A 25028-nucleotide genomic window follows, 5' to 3' on the forward strand; every position below is an offset into this window, starting at 1 on the left:
ACTCGCGTCGCTTTCCCTAGTTTTTCTGAGGAGCGTTGTGTGTGTGTGTGTGTGAGAGAGAGAGAGAGAGAGAGAGAGAGAGAGAGAGAGAGAGAGAGAGAGAGAGAGAGAGACTCGCGTCGCTTTCCCTAGTTCTTCTGAGGAGCGTTGTGTGTGTGTGTGTGTGAGAGAGAGAGAGGGAGAGGGAGAGAGAGAGACTCGCGTCGATCTCCCCAGTTCTTCTGAGGAGGGTTGTGTGTGTGTGTGTGTGTGTGTGTGTGTGTGTGTGTGTGTGTGTGTGTGTGTGTGTGTGTGAAAAAAGCCTTACACTATGAAGCGCGTGTGCACTGTGACTACTTTTATATAGTTGATTACCAGCTGGGCATTTCACTCTGTCTCGTGCTGAAGGCTGTCACTGTCGACCAATCGCAGCAGGCTGTCATCGGTCCAATCAGCGCAGATTAGCTTCGCGCTGAGGAGGGGGTTGGGAACAAATGAATCGCTGAACGAATCATATGGGAGTCGTTGGGATAATTAGGTAAAAATAAATGCAGGTTATAAGACCATCAAAGTGTTTTATGACCTTGCATGCATATTAGACTGTTGTTGGAGACCCTTACAACCTAAATATGACCCTATTTCATGTATAATATGGGCTCTTTAATATGTCTGGTCTTGGCGGAATAGACCTGCTACGCTGCTGCTGCTGCTTTGATTATTGCAGCAAAGCAGGTACTGAGACTTGCTACTTGCTTAAATTCACACTCATGATGTATAAAAATATAAAACACTGCTGCTGCAAACATGACACACGTAACCCACAAAGCAGATCTATACACTGGTGGAGTTGGGGTGGAGGAGGCTCTCTAAAAACACGCTGCAGATTGCTAGTGGAAACGACACTGAGGCATTTAAAATGTTGGGAAAAGAGGCGACAGCGAGCAATCCCCTGTGTGCCAAGTAGTTTATGATATAGGAAAAGATTAGATATGATCTATCAGCCTGCATGCTGGATAGAGTTTCATGACAGAACTTTGTATATAATGTTTCACTTTGTCTGAATGGAAAGAGTTACATTCAGACTCAAGTAGAATTTTTAGGCCTGTGAAATCACATCTTTCGGTCATTAAAACAAAATGCTACAAATACAACAATAATATTCTCTTATTTCAAATTCCTGATACTGTGATGTGCATTTTCCTGGAAGTAAATTCAGGATTAAAATAGGGGCATTTTGAAGGAGTTCCTTTAAAGTGTCTTTGAATGTCTTTCTTGCAGCAACATTATGCACTAAAGGAAAAAAAAAGTGTAAAAAGCAAAACAAGACCACCTTAATCACCATTCCACGTACAGTTTTAAAACACATCTGTCTCAATGTTGACGTAAAATAAAAGATAAAAAATTAATGTATATGGATTAATGGATGTAGTCTATACTGTATGTGCGAAATTGTAAAAGTTAAAAATCATTTGAGTATCACTTATAATTTGGTGGTCCTTTTTCAACACTGCGACTACATGCTAACTAATCCTCATTAGAATATTAGCAGGTAGTCTATATCTGCTGATACCCCTCCACTTACATTCTTCTGACAATAAAAAATGTTTGCAAGTACACAACAATTTATCCAATGAATCTCTATGATATTAATATCTCCAATGATAATCAGTTGGTATGGAGATACTACGCAACTTATAATAAATGTGTTAAAGGGACCATCAAAATAAAGTGATATTACCATTTGTGCCGTAAATGGGACTGTGTTATCTTCCCAGTAAAGTAAATGAAGTTGGGTCTGCTTCATCATTCTGTTTAAGAATGAACCTCCACCTCTGTGGTCACCACCTTCCCATTTGTATTTGTGCCTATACCTGCTTCTGAATCTGAATCTGCCCCTGCCTCCAGATCTACATCTACTCTTGCCTCAGGCTTTGTCGTCTCTACATTTTCTTCATGTGTAGCCTCGATGGACATGACATCATCATAGTCATCCCTCTCCGTCTCCACTTCATACAAGTCTTGATCTGCTGAGAGGACAGAGGAAAAAGCGAACCATTATTTCCACAAGAATTTAAACCAAATGCAACAAACACACTGTGTGAGATGTGGATTGTGGTGGCGTACCGAGAATGTCCTCTGGTCTCTTGGGAAGGAGTGGACGGTTGAGGTGATCATCATTGAAGGTTTGGGAAGGAGATCTGCTATTGGCTTGTCCTTCAATGTCATCATATTCTGTTCCAGAGGATCCTTGACTTTTATCATCATCTTCATCCTCCTCTCCTGTTGAAGAAGTTAAAATAGTATTCTCAGACACACACACACACAGCTTTATTTTTATGGGGACTTCCAGGAATTAAATTGTGCCGGAACACGCCGGATCCGCAACCTCTAAAATCTGATCCGGCACCTCATTTTACCGATCCCCCTCCTCAACCGCCCTCCTCCTGCGTCCGCTGTTCACTTTCACTTTTTTTCCCCAACCCTTTTCACGTTCATCAGCAACGACAACCCCTCCACCCGACAAAATCTGCAGACATTTTTTGCCATTTCTGCACAGAATTTAGTAAAAAAAAAAAATCTGTGGGTTTATGCAGAATGATTTTGTATATATATAAAATAATATATTTCTAACTCTTATTTCACGTTTACAGGGCGTCATGGTGGCGCAATGGGTAGCACGATTGCCTCACAGCAATAGGGTTGCTGGTTCAAGCCCCGGCTGGGCCAGTTGGCATTTCTGTGTGGAATTTGCATGTTTTCCCCGTGTTCGTGTGGGTTTCCTCTGGGTGCTCCGGTTTCCACCACAGTCCAAAAACATGTGCTATAGGTTAAATGAATAAGGTAAATTGGCCGTTGTGTGTTAATGTAAGAGTGTATGGGTGTTTCCTAGTGTTGGGTTGCAGCTGGAGGGGCATCTGCTGTGTAAAACATATGCTGGATAAGTTGCTGGTTCATTCCGCTGTGGTGACCCCTGATTAATAAAGGGACGAAGCCGAAAAGAAAATGAATGGATGAATTTAATGTTTACAATGCAAATCCAATTAGATCCACTTATTTGGTAAACAAGGCAAGTCTCTCATATAATATAGACAGAAACTATTAATTTACAAACTGTATTGTAAATAAATTATATAACACTTTCATATTAGTCAATCATAGTAATAAAATGATTAAAAAAATATATAATAAATATAAATGAGCACACATTTGCACAAGTAAATAAATAGACTCAATGATGCGCTAAAAATCTCCTGATTTCTGTGCGCACAGAATCTGTGTGGACCTACTCATGAGAAGTTTTCCTTATGGGGATCAAGAGGCCTAAAAACATACTGGTAATTGCTATATTGTGGAGACATTTTGTCCTCATGTTAGGAATACTCATGTTAAGAGTTAGGAGTGCACACACACGTACACAATTATTTATAAACCAAGAAAAAAAACTGTGTACGCACACAAAAGGCCCATTTCCTGGTGGTAAAGTACGTAAAGTAAAGTGGTAAAGTCTGGTACGGGTCTGCACGGGTCACCTTTATCAGGCTTGCGTTTCCACTGTCAAAATGTACCAATGGTACCCTTTTGGTGGGCGTGGTGTATGGCAAAGTTTCAGTCAACGTCATTCTCACTCGAGAAAATGTCAAAGTAGAGCTGTACGGGTTGTTCACGCATCATATAAGAAGCACTTCTCAGAAAACAGATGCTTTATACACATAAATACTTGTGTATAAATGTTCATTACTAACCTTTCTATGAACAGGATTTAATTATAACTGCAGATCAATGATAGAGCAAATTGGCCTACTGTATTGTCTGCAATTATATAAAATAAATAAATAAATGCAATATATATGAACACATACAGACCCTTACAGTCTCCAATGTGTCACCAAATACAGGAAAACTACACACAGCATACATTTAGTCCTTATTTGGGTTTAAAAATAACACGCAATATGTAGCCCAGTCAGTGCAAACCTCTCATCTGTATCTTCAATCTTCACCAGCACATGTAATTTCTTATTAGAAATAATTCAGTCATTCTGAGTTCATAATAGTCCAAAAGGTGTTGATAATAGTTAAAAATGGCAGTTTGTTTGTTTTAGGTTGCTGAAAAAAATCATTTGCTCATTTTTCGGCTTCTACTTTGTTTTTTCACACGTCACTCTCAAGTTTGTCCATTTCTGAAAGGATGAGATGTCAGAAGCATTTCAATAATTGCACACACATTATTATGTTCAGCTCAAAAAGTTATTTCAAATTTAGACAAGCAGCGAGCGCATGCAAGAAAGCGAAACCATTCATGCTTTAGATGGCCTTGTAAACAACTACCTGGCACAGGGTAAATTATGCTTTTTTCTTGGCTTTGAGGCTGCTCATCAAAACGGCAACGTTTGTTTAAGCTCAGGTTAACCATGGCTCGTTATTATATGTATATATTATTACGATGTCTCTGCTGTGTATTTAAAATGGCGCTTCCTTTGTTTTCATTCCCCTGGCTTGTGTATGCACTAGTGACGCATCTCTGTAAATCAACAGCATTCAGCTGCACTCCTCGCTCAGACATTAGGTACCCTTTCGAAAAGATACTTAAAAGTGGTACAGTATGGTTCGTTTTTGGTACATTTTGACAGTGGAAACGGGCCAAAACACACACTAATTATTATTATGTCTTGTTGTCTTTCTCTGTTTTTAATTGTATTTGACCAAAATAGTATGAAAAACTAAGAAACTCAGATGCTGACAGCAATTTTGTGTATTAAAATTAGTTCAGATTGAAAGACTTATTTTATGGTTTTATTGTTCATATGTTCATTACAGTAAAAGGAGAAGTGGGTGGACAAACAGACTGTGTCACATTTAGAAATGAACAAAATTGTCCCATAATAATTACCTGATATTATAAGTCTAATATTTTAATATCTCACCTGACTTCATGACAGAATCCACATCCTCATAGTCATCACGATCCAATAGTGAAGCCTTTCGTTCAGACAAGTCTAAAAAAGGATTCATAGAATTCATATCTTTAAAACAAACATATATGGATGACAGCGGAGATATGCACTGAATTAAATTTACATTGCAAAAAGAATATATGTTTTGCAATGAAGGAAACCATTAACTTCAATGGGGGTATAAAATAATGTACCTCCATCCTCCATGCTATCCATTTCATTCCCATTAACATTGATGTCTTTTTCTTTGCTTCTGTAATTTCTCACTGCAGAAACAGGTGGAACATTATTGGTGGAATATTATCTTTCTCAATTCAAAATGAATAAAAAAAACAAATATATCTTGAGAGTTGATTGCTTCTATATTTTGAGAGTGGATTGCTTCTATTGGTTATAGCAAAAGCTGTCATGAGGCTAAAAGTGGGAAACACTGCCACCAACAGGATAAAAACAAAAGCACTTCAAATATTATTTTGCAATCCTGTGGGTAAAAAAACACTTTTTAAAATGTTTCTAAATGCTGGAAGTGATACTTACAGGCTAAAAGCAGACGTTTGCGATTTATCCACATGAAAACCAAAACCACCAACACAAGCACAGCCAGTATCAGACCCACGATCAGACCTGGTGAAGAACTCACCTGTGGTTCAACATAACCTGCATTTTCAAGATTAAAGGTTAATAAGCAGTCAAACCTATTAAATTTACTCCCTAATTCAAGAAAGCAAGCAGTGCCAAGACAAAAACTATTTTCCTGTGTTGAACTTAATTTCAGTACCTTCGCATTTGATTTCAGCAGGATTGCATGATGTTGCTTGTGCAGACTCAACACACTGAGAAAAGCTGTAGTAATTTAATGGGCAACGACTGAAAACCTTTTTATCTCTGGCTATTTGTTTTTCATCCACTGGTTTCTGTGCCGTATGTGTGCAGTTAAGAACACCACAAACCTCAGAGTTATTCATATCTCCACATATATAATGCCACTTATCATACTTGATCACAAGTTTTCCCCCACACTTCTCAGTGGAGCTGAGTCTGGAGCTTAAACTGCCTGGAATGAAAATACAAATTATTAGCGCAACTTAGACATTCTGTACATTTGACTAATCATTTAATATTTCAAAATGTGCATTACTGCTAAAAGAAAGAGTTACTATGCAAACATACAAAAGGAAACCTTTTTTTTTACTTATTTCAGTGAAATACTGTTTATATTTCTACTTTAATAATGTTTTTTTAATTGTATCTATTTCTTTAAAGCAAAGCTGAATTTTCAGCATTATTACAGATGTGGCTACAGAGAATACAAGAGTGAATAAACATGACCACACGCACTGCTGCAGTACTGCGTGGCACAGCACAAAATGGTCTAACACAAGAAAGACATGACCAGCAGGGGCAGTTATGTAACATAGTGAACATACTGAACTGATATACTGTAGCAGCCAGAGCATGTGAGCGGAGTGACGCTGGTCGTGCGCTCCACTCAGCCGCTAATCGCCCAAAGCAAGTGCTGCATTAACATTTTGCTCACGTTCGCCAGTAAACCAATACTGCTCAGATCCCACGCCAACTTAAATTTCTCTAGTAAATAACTCTAATTTTCTTTGTAATTAAAAAATCTTAAATAACTGTCTGAAATTAAAGCACTTTGATAAAATACGTTTCTGTATCAAAGTGGCATTCTTTCTTGTGCTTTTTTTTATTTCAGTATAGTTTTTAAATAATATTTTAATAGGCCTAAGTGATCAACTGTGTATTTTATAACCTATTTATTTAGACAGCTGTGTGTGTTATCTTATACCATAGTTTAACTGACTGTTAGCCTATTAAACTATGGAGCTCTAAACATAATTCGAATTACAATTTTGCTTCCACGACCACGTTTTATTAATGCAAATCCGTGTTTTAGTTAATGTTTTACTTTTATAATTAATTATGAAATGGAATAATTAGTTCCTCAATTAGTCCTACTAAATCTATGAAATGAAAGAATTACCTTACAAATTAATTCATGGCATTTTAGCCTGAACAAAAAACACATACAAAATTTAAAATGAATGGATTCTAAAATAAATTTTTAATTGAAGTCATTATATGTTGCTTAAAGAGAACTATTCTAAATTCGCTCCGACAACTCTTAACAACTGAAAGTAATTGGCTGCTGTGTCTTTAATGTGGTGTAAAAAATATTATGCGTTATTGAAACATCAAGGAGAACGCAGCAAGAAATTTCACTTATTAAATTAAAACTACTTTATTATTTCACACCTTTAAATTTAAATGGGAAATATAAAGGTAATCTTAAGCACAAAAAAAAAAAAAAAAAACTAGCCTATAAGATGTTTTAAGGCAGGGGTTTTCAAAAAGTGCCCTTCTGAATCAAATCAACAATTGCCCTTCTGGATCTTTCACTTTGAAGACATACTGACTACGTTTACATGGACATCAGTATTAGTTATTTGCCTTAATCTGAATAAGACCATAATATAATTAAGGTGTTATGTGAAGTGCTTTTTGCGCGAGTGAAATTGGACAAACTTGGGGGGGCGTGTGTCCTAAAAGTTTGAAAACCCCTGTTTTAAGGAATATCTTAAAACTGACCAGTAGCTTTGTTTTTTCTTTCCCTTATATTTATTTATTACAAAGATGGAACTTGGGACCTTAGTTGACTAACAATGGTTTTCGGAAATGCACCCCTTGGCAGGTTGCTTGATTTGGGGGTGGTGGGGCATTTGCTTGCACTGGCCCGACAACAGAAAAGCGGTTGTTCCTTGCATCAAAGCACAAAACTGTTGTGGAGAAACGCGCATTTTCAGTGGCCATATCTGTACTCTGTTCTTTAGTGTTACATGATCCTTCATAATCAGATTTGCTTCTCAAATTTTTTCTCATTTATGCATTTTAGAATTTTTTTTTTAGATTTTTAAAGGATCATGTGACATTAAAGACTGAAGAAATGATTATGGTCCAGAGTGTATTTTGAAAGTTTGGTTGCGTTTATAAGATGCAAAGCAATGTGTGCTCATGCTTCATTTGTAAAAAATAAAAAATAAAAATCACATTATTTTTTCATATATCTTACTTTGATTATATACTTCTACTTAACTAACATGAAGACATATTTCCTAGTTCCTCCATCTCCAGTCTTTCACATATATTCAGAATAAGCATGTGTAAGTAATATAAAACGTTCACATATCTTTTGCAAATTTGATATTTGAGATGGAAAATGCACAGAAAACGCCTACATAGAGAAACACTGCAGCGAAGATTGTGGGTGTTTACAGGGGTTTGACGGATAAATTTAAATTTGTAGCTAAATTGTTAACGGTGCCAAACAGCATTTCCCATTGTTTACATCCTTTTTTACATCCATTCTACAACATACAGTTATTGCTAGAAACTGTGATTGTAATAGATCAATTTTAGCAAATAAAAATACGTACAGGTTGTGGCTCACAATCCACAACTTCTTTTATTATGGTCGGAGATGCTCCTTCTTTGAGGAGTTTTTAGCCGAATCCAGCACTGAACTGGAAGAGATTCTCGAAGGTGTACTTTGTCAAATGCTAGCTATATATTTTTTATAATTTTCCGGAACATAATTAAAATTAAACTGTAAGCACTTCTGTCTTTGTGTCGTGTCCTTTGGAAGCCCAAATACAGAAACAGAAGAAGCCCTGTGGAAATAGCAGCGTTTGGATGGCATTTTAGCTTTCTCGGCTATAACATTACAGCGCCTCTGGTCACGCTGCACAAGGTGTATGCGCGTGGAGAATATGTGTAACCCGAAGCATTTTTGATCTCATTAACTCGGATGTATTTTTTTGCAGTCCTCGAACTTCATTCGCTGTAGGCTTCGCTGAGATAACTCTGTAGAGCCAATGTGTCTGTTTGCATTGAACTTTGAGCATATTACATATTACACAGCTACATTACATATCAACTAAAGTTTAAAATATGATATCGCAGTGCACCACCCTTTTAAATTCATTTGAAAACATAGATAAACAATTGTTTTATTGTATTGACACTGTATATTACCTTTTTTAAAATAGTCACGTTCCAAACACCAGTGCAAAAAAAAAATACTGATACTGACAGTGACATATTTCTAATTTTAGAAGTTTTTAGCATCAATTTATTATTCACCTACATTTAAATTTCTACTATACCTCAGTATCATGTGCATAACTTACTTTGACAGACCACAGAGATCTTATTACATATGGCCTCTGTCCGGCTGCATTGCCCCAATAACGTCTCTTTTCCATTGCAGCTCAATTGCCAGGAATTTTTAGTGAGGTCTGATGTGCTCCAGTAGTGGATGGCTTTACCACACTTGAGGCTGTCACATAAATCATTAGACATGTCATTGGTCCATTGAGACTCTCGTTGACAAACTGTCTTGTTATCAATGAGCACCTCGCCTGAGCAGTTTTTGGAGAGCCTAACAGCTGGTTCAGCTGGTGAGGAGTGAAAAAACACATTGAGATATTACGGTACTACATGACCTGGGAGTTCAGAAAAAACTCAAAATGAGTGAGTGTCATTTATTCTAGGTTAGCATATCTAGAGGATCATGAACTGAATTGACTAAACAACAATTGAAAAGAAACTGTTTGGGTACCCTTTGAGAGTCTGACATCTTCTGTTGTGGTTTATAAAAAAAGTAACCTTTGCTTAAAATAGGAAACAAGTTATTAATCTGGATTACTTAAGGAAGACTCCTTTAAAGAGTAGAAAGATTATAACTGAGATGATTCCTACCATCGCATTCAATGTGTAATTGCTGTTGAAGCAGGACAGGCTGATCATTTCTCTCACATTCCCACATATTCATCTTCCCCGAGCAGTTATAAGTCTTATTCCACCAATTGCTTGCATGTGTATCGTCTTTGGATATGCTTGAGTGAGTTTTGTAGTTTCCACACTGCAGATACTGGCACAGGATTTGGCCTTCTTCTTTGCTCCATCCCTGACTGCTAACGAACAGTGTTTCTTTTTGAGTATACATGTACACCGGACCCTTACATGCATGTTCTTTATTAAAGAGGAGCAGTCGTTTTTGTCCTGTTCAAATATCAAAGGTTTTCGTTAGCATGCGAAGAAACAGATCACAAATGTTAGTAGCAGAAATTACACCATTGACTGACAGAGACATGTCTGCACCAGTGGGAAGGGTCGATTTAACAATATTCATTCATTTTCCTTAGTCTCCATGTCAGAGGTCGCCACAGCGCAATGACCCGCCAACTATTCCAGCATATGTTTTATGCAGCGCATGCCCTTCCATCCGCAACCCAGTATTGGGAAACACCCATACACACGTATTCACACACGAACTAACCAAATTCACCTATAGCGCATGTCTTTGGTCTGTGGGGGAAACTGGAGCACCTGGAGGAAACCCACGCAAACACGGGGAGAGCACGCAAACTCCACACAGAACGACCAACTAGCCCAGCCGGAACTCGAGCCTACAACCTTCTTGCTGTGAGGCGACATTGCTAATGACTGAGCCATCTTGTTGCCACCGATTTATTAATAATACTAATAATCAATAAAAATGAAATAATAATAATTATTTTTAAGTGAAATCCTATGGGGCGACGCATGTGGCACAATGGGTAGCACGATGCCCTCACAGCAAGAAGGTCACTTTTTCGAGCCTCGGCTGGGTCAGTTGGCATTTCTGTGTGGAGTTTGCATGTTCTCCCCTTGTTCACGTGGGTTTCCTCCGAGTGCTCTGGTTTCCCCAACAAGTCCAAAGACATGGTATAGGTGAATTGGGTATGCTAAAATTGACCGTAGTGTATGTGTGTGAATGAGTGTGTATGAATGTTTCCCAGTGATGGGCTGCAGTTGGAAGGGCATCCGCTGCATAAAACATATGCTGGAAAGGTTGGTAGTTCATTCCGCTGTGGTGACCCCAGATTAATAAAGGGACTAAGCCGAAAAGAAAATGAACGAATGAAATCCTATGACATTCTACTGCGCATCAGTTTCAGGTTAGGACATGAAGACTTTTGAACTGTGGTTTTGAAGATGATCAGGTTGCAATGTCAAGGTTGTAGACCGTTGGTGCAAAGACATGTGGTATACGTGAATTCGGTAAGCTAAATAGTCCATACACTCTCAGAAATAAAGGTACAGGAGCTGTCTCTGGGGCAGTACCTTTTCAAAAGATACATACTGTATTTGTACTCAGAGTCCACAATACTACCTCAAAGGTGCATATTAGTACCCAAATGTACCTAAAAAGTACCTCGAGGTACCATTATGGACCATTTAGGTACAAATTTGTACCCTTTGAAAAAGGTACAGAGACAGCTCCTGTACCTTTAATTCTGAGAGTGTAGTGTATGTGTGTGAAGTGTGTATGGATGTTTCCCAGTGATAGGTTGCAGCTGGAAGGACATCCGCTGCGTAAACCATATGCTGGATAAGTTGGCGGATCATTCTGCTGTGGTGACCCCAGATTAATAAAGGGACTAAGCCGTAAAGAAAATGAATGATGAATAATTGAATGCTTGTTCAAACTACTTAAATAAAATGAGTTGAAATAACACAACTCTTAAGTTTTTTGGGGACTAACTTAAATGTTTTATATTCAATTTATTTAAATTTGTCAAAACACATACGTTAGCTTAATTGATTCGTATTGGGACAACATGAAGGGATTGTGTGGAACCCAGCATTTTTTACAGAGTGTAAACGCATAAATACAAAATTCAAACTTGAACTAAAAAATATAAAGTGTCTTATCAGACGAGAACTGGGGAAAAATTGCTGAGAATTTAAAATTAATGTCTAGAGATGTTAGAACACATCTTCAGAGCTCAGAGCAGATGTTCAGAGCAGGTTTCAAAAACAATCCAGAATGCTGGCGATGCCAAGAAGAAGCAGGTGACCTATGTCATGTATTATGGCAATGCCCAGAAGTCCAACATTTTCTGAGAGGTGCATGAATACCTTGTAAAGATATTGCAGACCCAGTATGACTTATGCACACTTGGTGACCCCTGGCCCTTAAGCCACATGAATAAAGCTGAATCACAATGGATACAGAGCTCTATCATGCTAGGCAGACGGGTGATTGTTAAAAACTGGAAATCTTTCCCTCCGATCTTCAAGTGGATCTCAGAGTTAGGATGAGTTGCAGCTTTTAAAAAACTCTCCTACAGTTTACATGGAAGGATTGAAATTTATTTTGATAAATGGAGAAAATTTCTACATTTCTGCGACACACAATGTTAGCAAACATGTAACGAGAAAAAATAATAATTAAGGTTATGAGACTAGCAACCCCTCATATCCTTTTTTTCTTTATTTTTTTTCTTGTATGTGTTTTGGTTTGGTTAATTTGCGCAATTTATATGATTTTATTTATATATTGTATATATTTGTTTTGTATTGTTCTGCTTTTATGTTAATGCTCTGTATTTGATATTCATCTGCATTATTTGAAATAAGAAAAATCAATAAAAAGTTCAAATCGTAAAAAAAAATAAAGCGTCTCATCATCATTAAAATAAAATAATAAATATATATACAGAAATAATATGGTGGGTGCCGACAGATAATATCAGAAAATTCTGTCCATTAAAATGATGGCTAATTAGAAAGTCTAACACAACCTCTGTTGTGCACTCACAGTATGAGTTTGATGGATGAAAAAAAAAAGTGTTAAATACCTGTGCATGTCAAAAAGCCAACATGACATTTTGTTTTTATAGAAATCGTTTTGGAGTTACATTCGGAAACAGATTTGGCAGTATTTGGACATTGAATTCCTTCCAACTCAAGCTCCTTATTCGAACTATCAGTTAACTCCCCACAATCCAATTCCTTGCAGATTGCATTGTTAAGCACACTATTAAGACTGTCACGGCAGATGGGCGTCCACGCTCCAGCATAAAACAGTGACACAATTCCAGCACATTTGTCTCTAGGATCCTCCAGTCTAGCTTTAATGCTGCCTAGAGGGAATGTATCAAACAAAAATGTAATCAAATTATTTTACATTGCGTTGAAGGAGTAGTTCACACACACAAAAACATTCAGTATACATTACCTTTGCATATCACTTGGGCTGGACTGTTGCAGGAGTCTTTGATGGGAATATAATTGCACATGCTCATTTTCTGCACATAACTTGAACAGTGCACGCTATAGTCATTTACAGATAGTTTAGCATTCGTCTGAAATGACTCGCTCGGAACTGAATCTCCACAGCCCAGATTCTGACAGATTTTGTCAGAGTGTTTAGAAGTCCATGTCTCTCTGCAAACTCCTCCACACTTTTCTCCTCTGCAGACCTCCACTGCTCCCCAGCATCTTTCAGCAGCCGGGTTTTGAAGCTTAACATTCACTGACCCTTGAAAAGGCATCATAAAGAATTTTCACTATCATTGCACTATTTGTGTCCTACAACATCCGACAGAAATCATTCTACCTTGCTGATTTACTGTTCAAAGATTATGATTATATTTTTAAAAGCGGCAGTTGAAATGCTGATTCATATTTTTGAGAAATATGTGATGTAAAAGTATTCAAAAGGAATGAGAAATTTTATAAATATACAATACCTTGAAACAGAGAACAGACAATTGATTTGTACAGCTTTAACAAACAGGAATATATTGCATTTAAAATACATTTAAAAAGTCAACAGAATTTAAATTAAAACATTTCAAAATAGTAATATTTTATAGTATTTTAACCAAACAAATGGGAAAACACTTCTTTTAAAAACAATAATGATATGATATGATGTGACATGTACAAAGGAAATTATACAATTTCCCCAGCTGCTACAAAAACATTAAGTATTATAATTATCATTTATGGATTTATCAAAGTGTATTTGGGTAAAGACAAAGGTTGAATGATAAACTCTGTTGATGGATTCAATTTCCCATTAAAAATATTGTCCAATTAAAAAACATGCATAACGTTGTTTTAACGAGAATACCCTTAGACTTTTTGATTTAATTTGATTTTATTGTTGCTGTCCCTTGAAGATTTATAAGTCTTCAATCATCATAAACCTTAAAAAAAATCATAAACCTTAAAAAAGGTTTAATTCACAGCACTAAAATGTGCAATGGGTGGTACTATATAAGTGTTATAAAAAACAATGACTGACCTGAAAAGAAAAGAAAAAACAAACAAACAAGTGAATGCTCTAAAAGTAATACCATCTCCGTAATCCTAAACTTAAAGGTGCAGTATGTAAATTTGACACCCAGTGGTTGAACTATGTATTGCATTCTTGGATCAAAACAAACACAAGTGCAGATTGCCAGATTGAGGACCAAAAAAAAAACCGAGTCAGACAATCAAGCCTCAATGCTGATTTAAACAGTGTTCTATATAAAAGCAACGGCACGCGATATAAGGGATATTCTCCATATTAAATGAGTTTTTGTTCTAACCAACACCTCGAATTGATATATTAGAAATGGCTTCTATTTCCTGCAGCTGAACAGAAAACTGACAATGATCACCTCAGGTACACCTCAAGTGCTTTATTCGCTGTTAAATGCTAACAATGCGAGTTTGAATGCCATTTCACATGATATTTATTGCCACACTACTGAAAGCAGCAGCAGATCTTCAGAACTGTGACTCAAAACCAACACATATTCAGCATCTACAATTAATAATGTTAAAGAGGTTTAATGTGTATTAATAAGAATATAAACCTTGCCATTTCATGAGTGAGTGCATATTCGGTGCTTCTGATTGGCTGTATTTAAATTTCTGTAGTGTTTCGTCCGGTGCAAACAGTCAAATTGCTTATCACTGCAAATCTCCTCACGTAGCGTGTCGTTAGGACATGGGGTTACCATGTAACCTGCACACCAAATGTTTATGCTCTGATATTTATATTATTTGCTAATTAGTAACCTCATGTGGATGTCTGAATCGGAGTCTCCTTTGTCCGGAGTCTGCTACTGTCCACCGGAGGTCACATTTCGGTCACGGATGCATTGTTTGAGAGCCTTTCTGAATGAATGAATGAATGAAATACATGGTTTTCAACAAGGCAACCCGGGGTGCTGAAATATAATTGGTTAAAGTGGCAGTGGGTGAGTTAAACAAACTAAAATAAAGACAGACGTTCCGGCATGTAACTCACATTTTCAAAGCAGAATAACTGACTTTAGCACTGTTTTTTAGATAAACAAGAAGGTTTACTTGGCATGTTTCTTAAATGTCTGCAAACATATTATGTTATTTTTATGCTTTAGAACAATTAAAACTTACATACAGCACCTTTAAGTCATATTTTAATAAATAACATGTTTGCGTTATATTGCAGTTGGATACTAAAAAGCCATGTACCTGAACATGTGACATTAACAGATGTGGTGTTTGGCTCCTTCTCAAATGAAAGCAGATTTCCACATTGCATTGCGTTGCAAACGTCGCTGACGTTTTTCCTAATCTCTCCCTTTGGTTCTGTATCACCAACAGACGTGATGCGAACTCTGCCCCGGCAGGGCGAATCACCTTCAAAGAACATCAGCTGCTCCTCTGAAAACAAAGATCACGGATTTGTGGTTGATTTCTACAGGTTAATTAAAGTCTGAAATATCTAAAACATACGCTTAATAAACAAAAGTTTTGTTTTTACGTTTTAGAAAGTAGTTTCTTATGCTCACCAAAGTTGTTTATAGTTAACAAAAACAGTAAAACAGTATTGCAAGTTAAAAACAAGTTTAAAAAGGCATTTGCGGGCATCCGAGAGGCTCTATGAATATGTGGGAGACTCTAAGAGCTTCCGGGAGACTTGGGATGTCTGCTTATAATTACCTGCACTGAAAACCTTTTGTTTGTCTTCAGTTTTTAGAATACATTTTCTAAATTAATAGATGTACAGTACATATGACCTGCATTTTAAAAATATATTTAAAAAGTTTTTACTGTCAGTTTTGTCTAATTGCTAAATAAGTGTAAAATTAATAGATATATAGAGAGAGAGAGAGAGAGAGAGAGAGAGAGAGAGAGAGAGAGAGAGAGATAGAGATAGAGATAGAGATAGAGATAGAGATAGAGATAGAGATAGAGATAGAGATAGAGATAGATCTATCTATCTATCTATCTATCTATCTATCTATCTATCTATCTATCTATCTATCTATATATATATATATATATATATATATATATATATATATATATATATATATATATATATATATATATAGTATAAAACTCTGACTTGATCCAAACATTGCAACTGTAAAAGTTAACAGCACTACTGATTTCAAGATTTATAATAATCCGCTTGTTTCTGAAGGATCATGTGACACTGAATTTTTATATTTATTTATATATATATTAAAACAGAATTTCACAACATTACTGTTTTTACTGTATTTTTCATAAACTTTGTGAGAATTAGAGCATTTGAAAATATAATCCTATATTTTACCTTCACACATTATTTTCATTATTTCTCGTTGTGTTTGTGGTAAATTTGTTTTCTGAAAGCACTCATGAAGCTTTGCTGAGGGGTTTTTACACTTAAGGCTCCACTGCTTCAGTGTTTGCAGATTCCCGTTGGCGAAGAGTTTTTCAGGCATTATGACAGAATTTCCACATCCGAGATGTTTACACACCATATTAAGGTTTTCAGTGGTCTTATCATACTGAATGGACCACCATGACCCTTCCCATTTCACCTCCACACGTCCAGAACATTGACCCAGACCGTCCTTCAAACGCACATCCAAGCTGCCTGCAGTATACAGCATAAAAAACAACATTATTATATTGGAAGATTTGGGTAATTTGGGTCTGTTTTCTTGCATGTTCTGAGTATTTTAAAAGCCGTCTCTGTTACCTGAACATGTAACTCTAGTTGTGTCGCATGATCGATGCTCATGCCTTGTCAGGCAATGCCAAAGTGACTCCTCGTCACCCTGACACTCAACATTACTCAGCAAACCAGTATTTCTAGACCCCCGTTTCACATCCATCACCTCACCACAGCCGAGCTCTCGACAGACCACCTTCCCCAGCTGATGGAGCTGATCCTGACTCAAATCAGGGTAGCAAACTCCGTATTCAGCTCCATTTACAACAACGTAAACATCTCCAAAACACTTTGATGGGAAGTTGCGAAGCCGGACATTGTCTATAAATGCAGAAATTTACATTTTTATTTCTACAGGCTTTATACATTTTATTAAATAAGGTATCTTAATGGATAACCAACCTACAAGTATTTATGGGTTAAGAAGTCACTTTTATAATAATATATACAATAATAATGATAATAATAATAAAATTACCCTATTATTATTTGTTACACCTTTCAAACCATCCACATTCATCTAAACATCACTCTAATGAGAACGATGTAACGATGTGATTTTATTCAAAGTAAGAAAGCGGGCATTACCTGAGCATGTCAGAATGTTTGTTCCGTTATTATTTGTGAAATTTCCAGTGGAGCCACAGTTCAGTTGAGAACAGATGTACTCAGGGTTAACATCTTTCTGCTTAAAACGATCCCATGATTTTTTGGGGAAATTGTACTCCTCCACTGATCCAGAGCATACATTATTGCCATCCCTAAGCCGGAACCTCCTGTGTTCTGTGTAATGCAAGTATTGCAGCATAAAAATCACAGTCAATTTTACAGACAAACCATTGGAATAATGTGAATATTTCAAATAAATGTAAAACATCACCAGGAAGAAATTTGACCACAATTTCAGTTATCTGAATAAGCTTTGCTATAGTTGTTAACTGGTTGTATACATTTTTGTTGAATCCATCTGACCACATTAAAACTAGCTAATTATTAAAACAGAGACTTCAAACAATCAGAGACTTGCAGTGAGCAAAGCATGACAAAAGAGATCTTAGGCTCCACCCACTCCCATGACATACAGCTAATAATGTTATCTAGTTGGTCTCCCTATACCATGGGTGCCCAAACTCAGTCCTGGAGGGCCTGTGTCCAGCAAATTTTAGCTCCAACTTGTCTCAACACACCTGCAGGAATGTTTCTAGAAAGCCTAGTAAGAGCTTGATTGGCTAGAGCAGGTGTGCCTGATTGGGGTTGAAACTAAACACCAGGGGCCGGTTGCACCAACAGTGCACAAGTTAAAATATACGCTAGTTGTGACTTAAAGGGACATTAAAGGCCCTATCATGGCGCGACGCAATTGTTGTTTGCTAGTTTCAGCTTGGCGCAAGAGTCGATTTTTACGTCTTGCGCCACGCTGTTTAAATAGCAAATGCATTTGCGCTCATATGTGCATCCATAGGTGTTCTGGTCTAAAAAAGGAGGCGTGTTGAGGCGCATTGCTGGCGTGTTGCTATTTTGAGAAACTACAATAGACTGTTCTATAGACCAGAACAAAGCTGGTCTATTGTCCAGTGCGTTAGAGTGCGTTAGTTGTGTGCCTCACTTACACATTGCTTAATACAGACAGGATGTACAGCAATATGCAAATATCTTTACATATGAGAAAGAATTAAAATATTAAGGATATTAAGGATATTATATATATATATATATATATATATATATATATATATATATATATATATATATATATATATATATATATATATATATATATATATATATATAGGATATAATAAGAATATATATAGGATATAAATATAAAGGATTAAAATATTACAAAAAATATTATATTCTAGCCTACATAAATATAAAAACCATACTTTCATGCCTTCATCTCGGGGGTATTTTCAGTTTATTCATAACAATTTGCTTTTGTATAATGTTATCATTATTAGCAGTATTATTTATTATATGCATATGCATATTTGTTTTATTAAAAACAAACTTAGATTTGCCCACCTGTCATGTTTTAGACCATATAGGGCACAGCATGTGTATTAGGATATAACTTATATAACTACTTTTTTGAACACACTTTGAAACAAATCTTTGCGCTTAACAAACAAAATTAATTATTTATAGGCTAATGGATGTCTGTGCATACAAGAAGTTTCCCTATCCATGAGAGTGAAAGTGAAAGTAAATAATGAGGAGGCTCATCTCTCATTCTCAAGCTGTAGATGCTCTGTTTAGCTGTTTTCTTGCTAGTGAAATGCTCAGTTTTTCCACTTACAAAGTCCGTCATGTAAATAGCAAATGCGCTATGGCGCGACGCAACTGACTCTTAAAGGGAATGATAGATGAGACTCTGATTGGTTTATTCTCAAAACACACCTATAACTCATTAAGAAAATAATCTCAACCCTTTTGGACCATGCACCACAGCGCAAAGCGGCATTTCCGTCCTTAAAATAGTAAAAGTGGATTCTGACACGCCCTTAATGTTTTTGCGCCCTGCGCTTTGCATATGGATCGTCAAAATGGAGCCCTAAGTTACAATTTACACACTACTAAATATGTTTGTGTAGCACCACTGAACTTAGTTTAAGCGTAACGCTATGTTCAAACTAAATATTTATGGCAGCCTCCCCCCATGTATAACGGTAGAAAAGAGACGACAATGAGATTAGTTTACATTGAGGAGCTCACGATCATAGTGAAGAATGATCACCCTCTACTCACAGTCATAATTTCCTCCCAAATCTCAATATTTTGGGGTTTATGAAAAAAGTAAAATTTTCTTTCAAGGTGTGTTTTGTGTTTATTGTATCCATCAATTAAAACAAGAATTTCTTCATGATTGAGTTTTTCTTTCAGCTCTTTCCTCTTTTATAAGTAGGATATAAAAAATGTAATGTTTTGATAACTTCGTGCATTCAATTTCACCTGTATTCACAACTCGTGATGCAGATATGTGCGTAGTCTGTTATTAGTGACTCACTGTAATTTAATGTGCTATAAAAATGTCATTTATAATTTCATTTTCATGGGCTAGTTATTTATAGATGCAATAGTTGCAGAATTTTAAAGCAGTTTAACGATTGAAATGCTTTTTATTTGGATATTACGTCATTCAATGCGACTACGCATGCCTTTATGGAGAGCTTACGACCTACTAACTACGGTTTGCCTTAAGAGCAGTTGGTGCAACTGAAGTGAGAACAAATTTAGTTACAAACTAGCTAGTAGTTACTAAGCCCCTAGTGTGGACTTTACATTCCAGTTTAAGAAGGAACGTACGATCAGCTGGTGCAACCCTACCCAGCCCTCCAGGACCAAGTTTGGGCACCCCTGCTCTATACTCCCAAAATATTGAATATTTGCATGTGTATTTTGTTATAAACAATACAAAGAACCACTGATTTGAACAGTTTTGTATTTCTCCATCATTACTTGCAATGAATCATGGCACTGTAGTTTTTTCCTTCATTAAAACTGCTGATTCTTATTTAATTTTCATGTAAATCTTTTTTCAAGTTTACAATGTTGTTATTCACCTTGTAGCTGATTGGTTTAGATATTGACTTGCATGTCAATCCAACAACAACAACAACAACAACAACAATAATAATAATAATAAAAACAATAATGATAATACCCTTTATAAAAATATTTATGATTATAATTAATATTATTATTGTTAATACATTTTAAACCTTTAATTACAGGACATATAATTAAACGTATTAATTAAATTTAATAATATCAGGTCAATTAATAATTAGATATTCATGTACATTTGCTGATAATTTTGTGATTTCCTGCATTTGCTGTAATTTTATTCAAAAGTTTGTAATTTCATTGTACAAAAGCATCACCTTCTCAAACTACGCATTTCTGTTTAATCTGGGTTTATAGTGATTTAACAAAGAGGAATAGGAAAAAATTCTGAACCAACAATGCAGGAAAAGTGGGCGGGAACTAATGCAGTCACCGACCAATCAGAATAACCTACAAGTAAACATAATAATATAGACTTTACTTACTGCTACAGATGACATTGGCTCGATCCTGGCAGTCTGTTGCCGGCTCCATACACTGCCAAGAGTACTTCTCATTCCCAACACAATTAAGCTTCACATTTTCTTTGTTCTGTTCTGTTTTAAATATTCCACCTTTGGGGATATAATAGTGATCCCCACAACCAAGCTCCTTGCATACCATGTCTGCCTTTGCTTTATCTGGCCAAGAATAAAAAAAAAAGTAAATACATAAGAAAATCGTTGCATTACTATAAGTGTCAGTTGTGAATTGTGAAGTGAGTTATGAATACTAAACCTTTTCTCAAATGATTTACTGGTCAAATTTATATATAAATAAACCGTAAAAGGAATGAGTACTAGGATAATGCAACATATGTTTACAATAGCAAGTATATAGTCAAATATTATTTACTCTGTAACTATTATTTTTTTTAATAGTGGATGAATATGAAGAAATCAAATGTGGGATTAAACCTAATTACAATCACCATCATTGTCTTTAAACCACAAAACATATTTAAATATGACGTCCCCATGTTATCTGTTTGAACAAATGGCATAGTTTTATTTACTGCACAAAAACATACTCAAGAACTTGAGATGTCCTTTTTCAGTATCACTGATTTTATAATATGAGTTTTATGTCCTATTATGATCTTCATCTGCTCTGAGTCAAACCAACCACTAACCACTGCTTACATTTTTATAATGTAAGAAAACCTTTTGTTAAATAATATACAAGCAAACTCGTGCATCTTCATGACCACCAGTCAAAATAAGTTTTGTTTAGCTAAACTTGAAGAAATTGTAGAAAATGTACAGTAGGCCTATAGAATATAACTTGTGTGGCAAATGCACTTCTCAAATAAGAAAAATAAAAGAAAAAATAATAATTAATAATATCAGCAAATGGGAATAATCACACAATTTGTATTATGTTTTAATTAACAGTAATGTTTTAATTGGATTAAAACTGAATCTGAGAGGAAAACTAATTCATTCATTCTCTAACTCATAGAACCTATAAATGTAAAAAAAAAAATAAAGAGTTATTAATGTAATTGTGAAATGTTAAATTGTACGTATTTGTAAAATAGGTTTTATGTTTATAAAGAAATATACAAGCATTTTTGGTAACTAAAACTGACATCAATGTTTAAAATGAAGCCCTGCAAATGTAAAAATAAAAGAAAATGAATTGAAAAGTATTCAATTCACAGGATCACTGGATCTTATTTGACAAGAATATTAAATAGTTCTTTTGTGGGTTGCAGTCAGTCTGTCCTGATAATCGTCACTGTATTAGATTGATTTTTATTCATAGTAATTTGCAAAGACAACAACAAACAGCGACAAATTACATGTTTAATTTCAATATTTAAAAATAATGTAATATTGAAAAAGTATTCTACTCAAAAAGCATTTAAAAACTTGCTTGGAGGGGGGATGTGTAGCTACAGTAAATGACAAAAATTGTTTGTAGATCTTGAGTATTTTTATGAGAATCCAGTGAAATTCATACACTTTCTCTGCGCTTTGGCTGATAATAAATTAGACACTGAAAAAAAACAAAGAAAAGAAATTAGGGCTGAAATTTATAATCTAATTATACCATTTAATCGATTACAAATAATAATTGATTAAATCTGTAGCAATCGAAGCTTTATTTACAAAAATAAATAAATTTAAAGCATGTTAAACTTCCTGTCTTTAGAAAATCTCTTTAATTTTCTTGTTATATTTATTTTAATTATGCAATATGTAGCTTGTTTTTATTTTATCCTGTAATTATATTATTAATGTAATTTTAGATGAAATAAAAAAATACATTATTTATAGTCAGAATATAGTACAGTAGCTGCAAATTATAATACAATAAATGTGCATGTCTGCGACTGGCTTTTATACACTTTTTACTGCTCTGTTGGATTTCAGTCAAAATAAAATGATTCTGTTTAAAAAAAACTTTTTTGGGGGGGATATAATGCTAAATAATGAAAAGTGTTTTTAGATCTTGAGTAATCCAGTGAAATTCATAGACTTTCTCTGCATTTTGACTAATAACAACTTAGACACTAAGAAACAAAACCCGAAGAAAACTAATTATGGCTGAAAGTTATAATCAAATTATTTGATTTAATCGTTTAAAAAAAAAATAAGTGATTACATTCGTAGGAATCAATGCTTTTTTTTACAAAAACATTATTCATTTAACGCATGGTAAAGGTCCTGCATGTATAAGAATTATTTGATTTGCTGGTTACATTTATTTTAATTAAGTAATATTTTTATTTTATCCTGTAATTATATTATTAGTTAATGTGAAATGAGATGAGTCATTTGAGTCAAATGAGTCAGCACAGTGAAATGAAATGAGTCTTGGGTGAAATAAAAAATTTCCATTGTTTAACGTCAGAATCTGTTATTGGCTTTTATGCACTTTTTACTGCTCTGTTGCACAATACCTTAGTCCCAATAGCTTAAAAATGAAAAAAGCTTATCAGATTAATCGATTGATTACAGTGGTAGATTAATCGATTATTAAAATAAGCAATAGCTGCAGCCCTAAAGCAAACATATTGTTTCTTACCCCAATTAGAATTACAGACACCAATGATGCTGTTGTGTGTTTGAAACTCGACTGCTCCAGCACATTTATCAGTCTGACCATTCAGATTCAAACGCAGTGTAACATTACCTATGGTGAAAAGTACTGATTAATTTCTGGATACCTTCAATACAAATAGAAAACATTATTTTTTCCCACTTAAACAAAGACAACCCACCAGAACAATCAACAGCAACAAAGCTGTCTCCCTTGCATTTTTTGGGATCTTTTGGTTCAACAAATGGGCATTTCCAAAGGCTCTTTCCATCAGATCTGCACTGCACTTGATCCATGAAGTACAGTTCTGGCCGAGGTTGATCTTTGTAGCGAACCTCTTCTATACCAGAGTGCACATGGTCTCCACATCTTAATGATCGACAAACAACCTCTCCATTTTCTTTTTTCCAGCCGTAATGACAGACCAAACCCCATTCACGGTTACTGTTGTAGACCTCCAGACGGCCTTGACACGGACTGGTAGATGCACGCAGAGTCACATTCAGACCTGTAATGAAATCAATCAAATTTTATTGTAATTTGTTTATCTACTTATTTATTTTTTGCTGATCTCAGTGCATCTGTACAAGAATGTGACAGCTTGTTCTTGTGCATTTGAATTTTCTGTAATATAATTTGCAGGTCTTATTGTGTCTTGCAGCTTTGCTATGTGTTTTATTTTAATTAATTAAAATCAAAGAAAAAACATACACACACACACACACACACACACACACATATATATATATATATATACACACACATACACATATATACATACAGTGCACATATATATACAGTGCTCAGCATAATTAAGTACACCCCAGTTTGAAAATAAATATTTTTATCCATTTCTCTGAGAATATAGGCAATGTATTATGGTGCAGTTAAACAAAACAGATTTATTAAGCACATATTCATTCATTCAGCTTCTTTTCGGCATAGTCACTTTATTAATCTGGGGTCGCCACAGCGGAATGAACCGCCATCTTATCCAGCATGTTTTAGCAGCGGATGCCCTTCCAACTGCAACCCATCACTGGGAAACACCCATACACTACGGACAATTTAGCTTACCCAATTCACCTATAGCGCATGTCTTTGGACTGTGGGGGAACTGAGCACCTGGAGGAAACCCAAGCCAACATGGGGAGAACATGCAACCTCCACACAGAAATACAACTGACCCAGCTGAGGCTCAAACCAGCGACTTTCTTGCTGTGAGGCGATCGTGCTACCCACTGCACCACCGTGAAGCCATTAAACAGCTATACTTATTAAATCAAAATTTTAGTCATCAAACATATGTAGAAATTGAAAGATAATACAATTAAATTCAAGCAAAATGTTGAAAAAAAAAATGACAACCAACAAAATTTCAACTAAATTTTTCTTTTTTTTGCTTCTCTTGATTTTTTCTCATTTTAAAATTTGTATTTAATATTGTTCTATAACATATACATTTGTGTGTACTCAGTTTTGGACTGTTATTGTAAGTTATTTTGTTAGATGAGCTCCAGATTTGGCTTCAGTTCTGACTAATCTAATGTTTATGCACAAACATAATATTGTATAGCTTCCTATTAAAAATATGAATTTAAAAG

General features: G+C 35.4%; 1 protein-coding gene across 1 annotated transcript; it reads right to left on the bottom strand.

Annotated features, from left to right (window-relative positions):
* Positions 1-864: 864 nt before the first annotated feature.
* On the bottom strand, positions 865-23926 carry LOC130234160 (antigen WC1.1). The gene is made up of 17 exons (XM_056464446.1): positions 23606-23926; positions 23410-23517; positions 20823-21017; positions 17359-17553; positions 16798-17091; positions 16387-16692; positions 15294-15485; positions 13018-13320; positions 12638-12922; positions 9711-10013; positions 9140-9406; positions 5713-5988; positions 5472-5591; positions 5129-5200; positions 4905-4976; positions 2104-2259; positions 865-2006 (listed from the first exon to the last, which is right to left on the bottom strand). The coding sequence occupies exons 1-17, from the start codon at positions 23718-23720 to the stop codon at positions 1792-1794; spliced, it is 3474 nt and encodes a 1157-aa protein (XP_056320421.1). The 5' UTR covers positions 23721-23926; the 3' UTR covers positions 865-1791.
* Between the last annotated feature and the right edge of the window lie 1102 nt (positions 23927-25028).

Source organism: Danio aesculapii, chromosome 8 (genome assembly GCF_903798145.1).
Source record: "Danio aesculapii chromosome 8, fDanAes4.1, whole genome shotgun sequence".
Lineage (NCBI taxonomy): Eukaryota > Metazoa > Chordata > Actinopteri > Cypriniformes > Danionidae > Danio > Danio aesculapii.

Excerpts from the sequence above, each read along its gene's own strand:
- LOC130234160 (XM_056464446.1), bottom strand. The coding sequence starts at position 23,720 with ATGGATCAAGTGCAGTGCAGATCTGATGGAAAGAGCCTTTGGAAATGC. Across the intron at positions 9,407-9,710 it reads ATTACACATTGAATGCGATG|CTGAACCAGCTGTTAGGCTC; the intron begins GTAGGAATCATC and ends ACTCCTCACCAG. Across the intron at positions 5,989-9,139 it reads GATCTCTGTGGTCTGTCAAA|GCAGTTTAAGCTCCAGACTC; the intron begins GTAAGTTATGCA and ends TTTTCATTCCAG.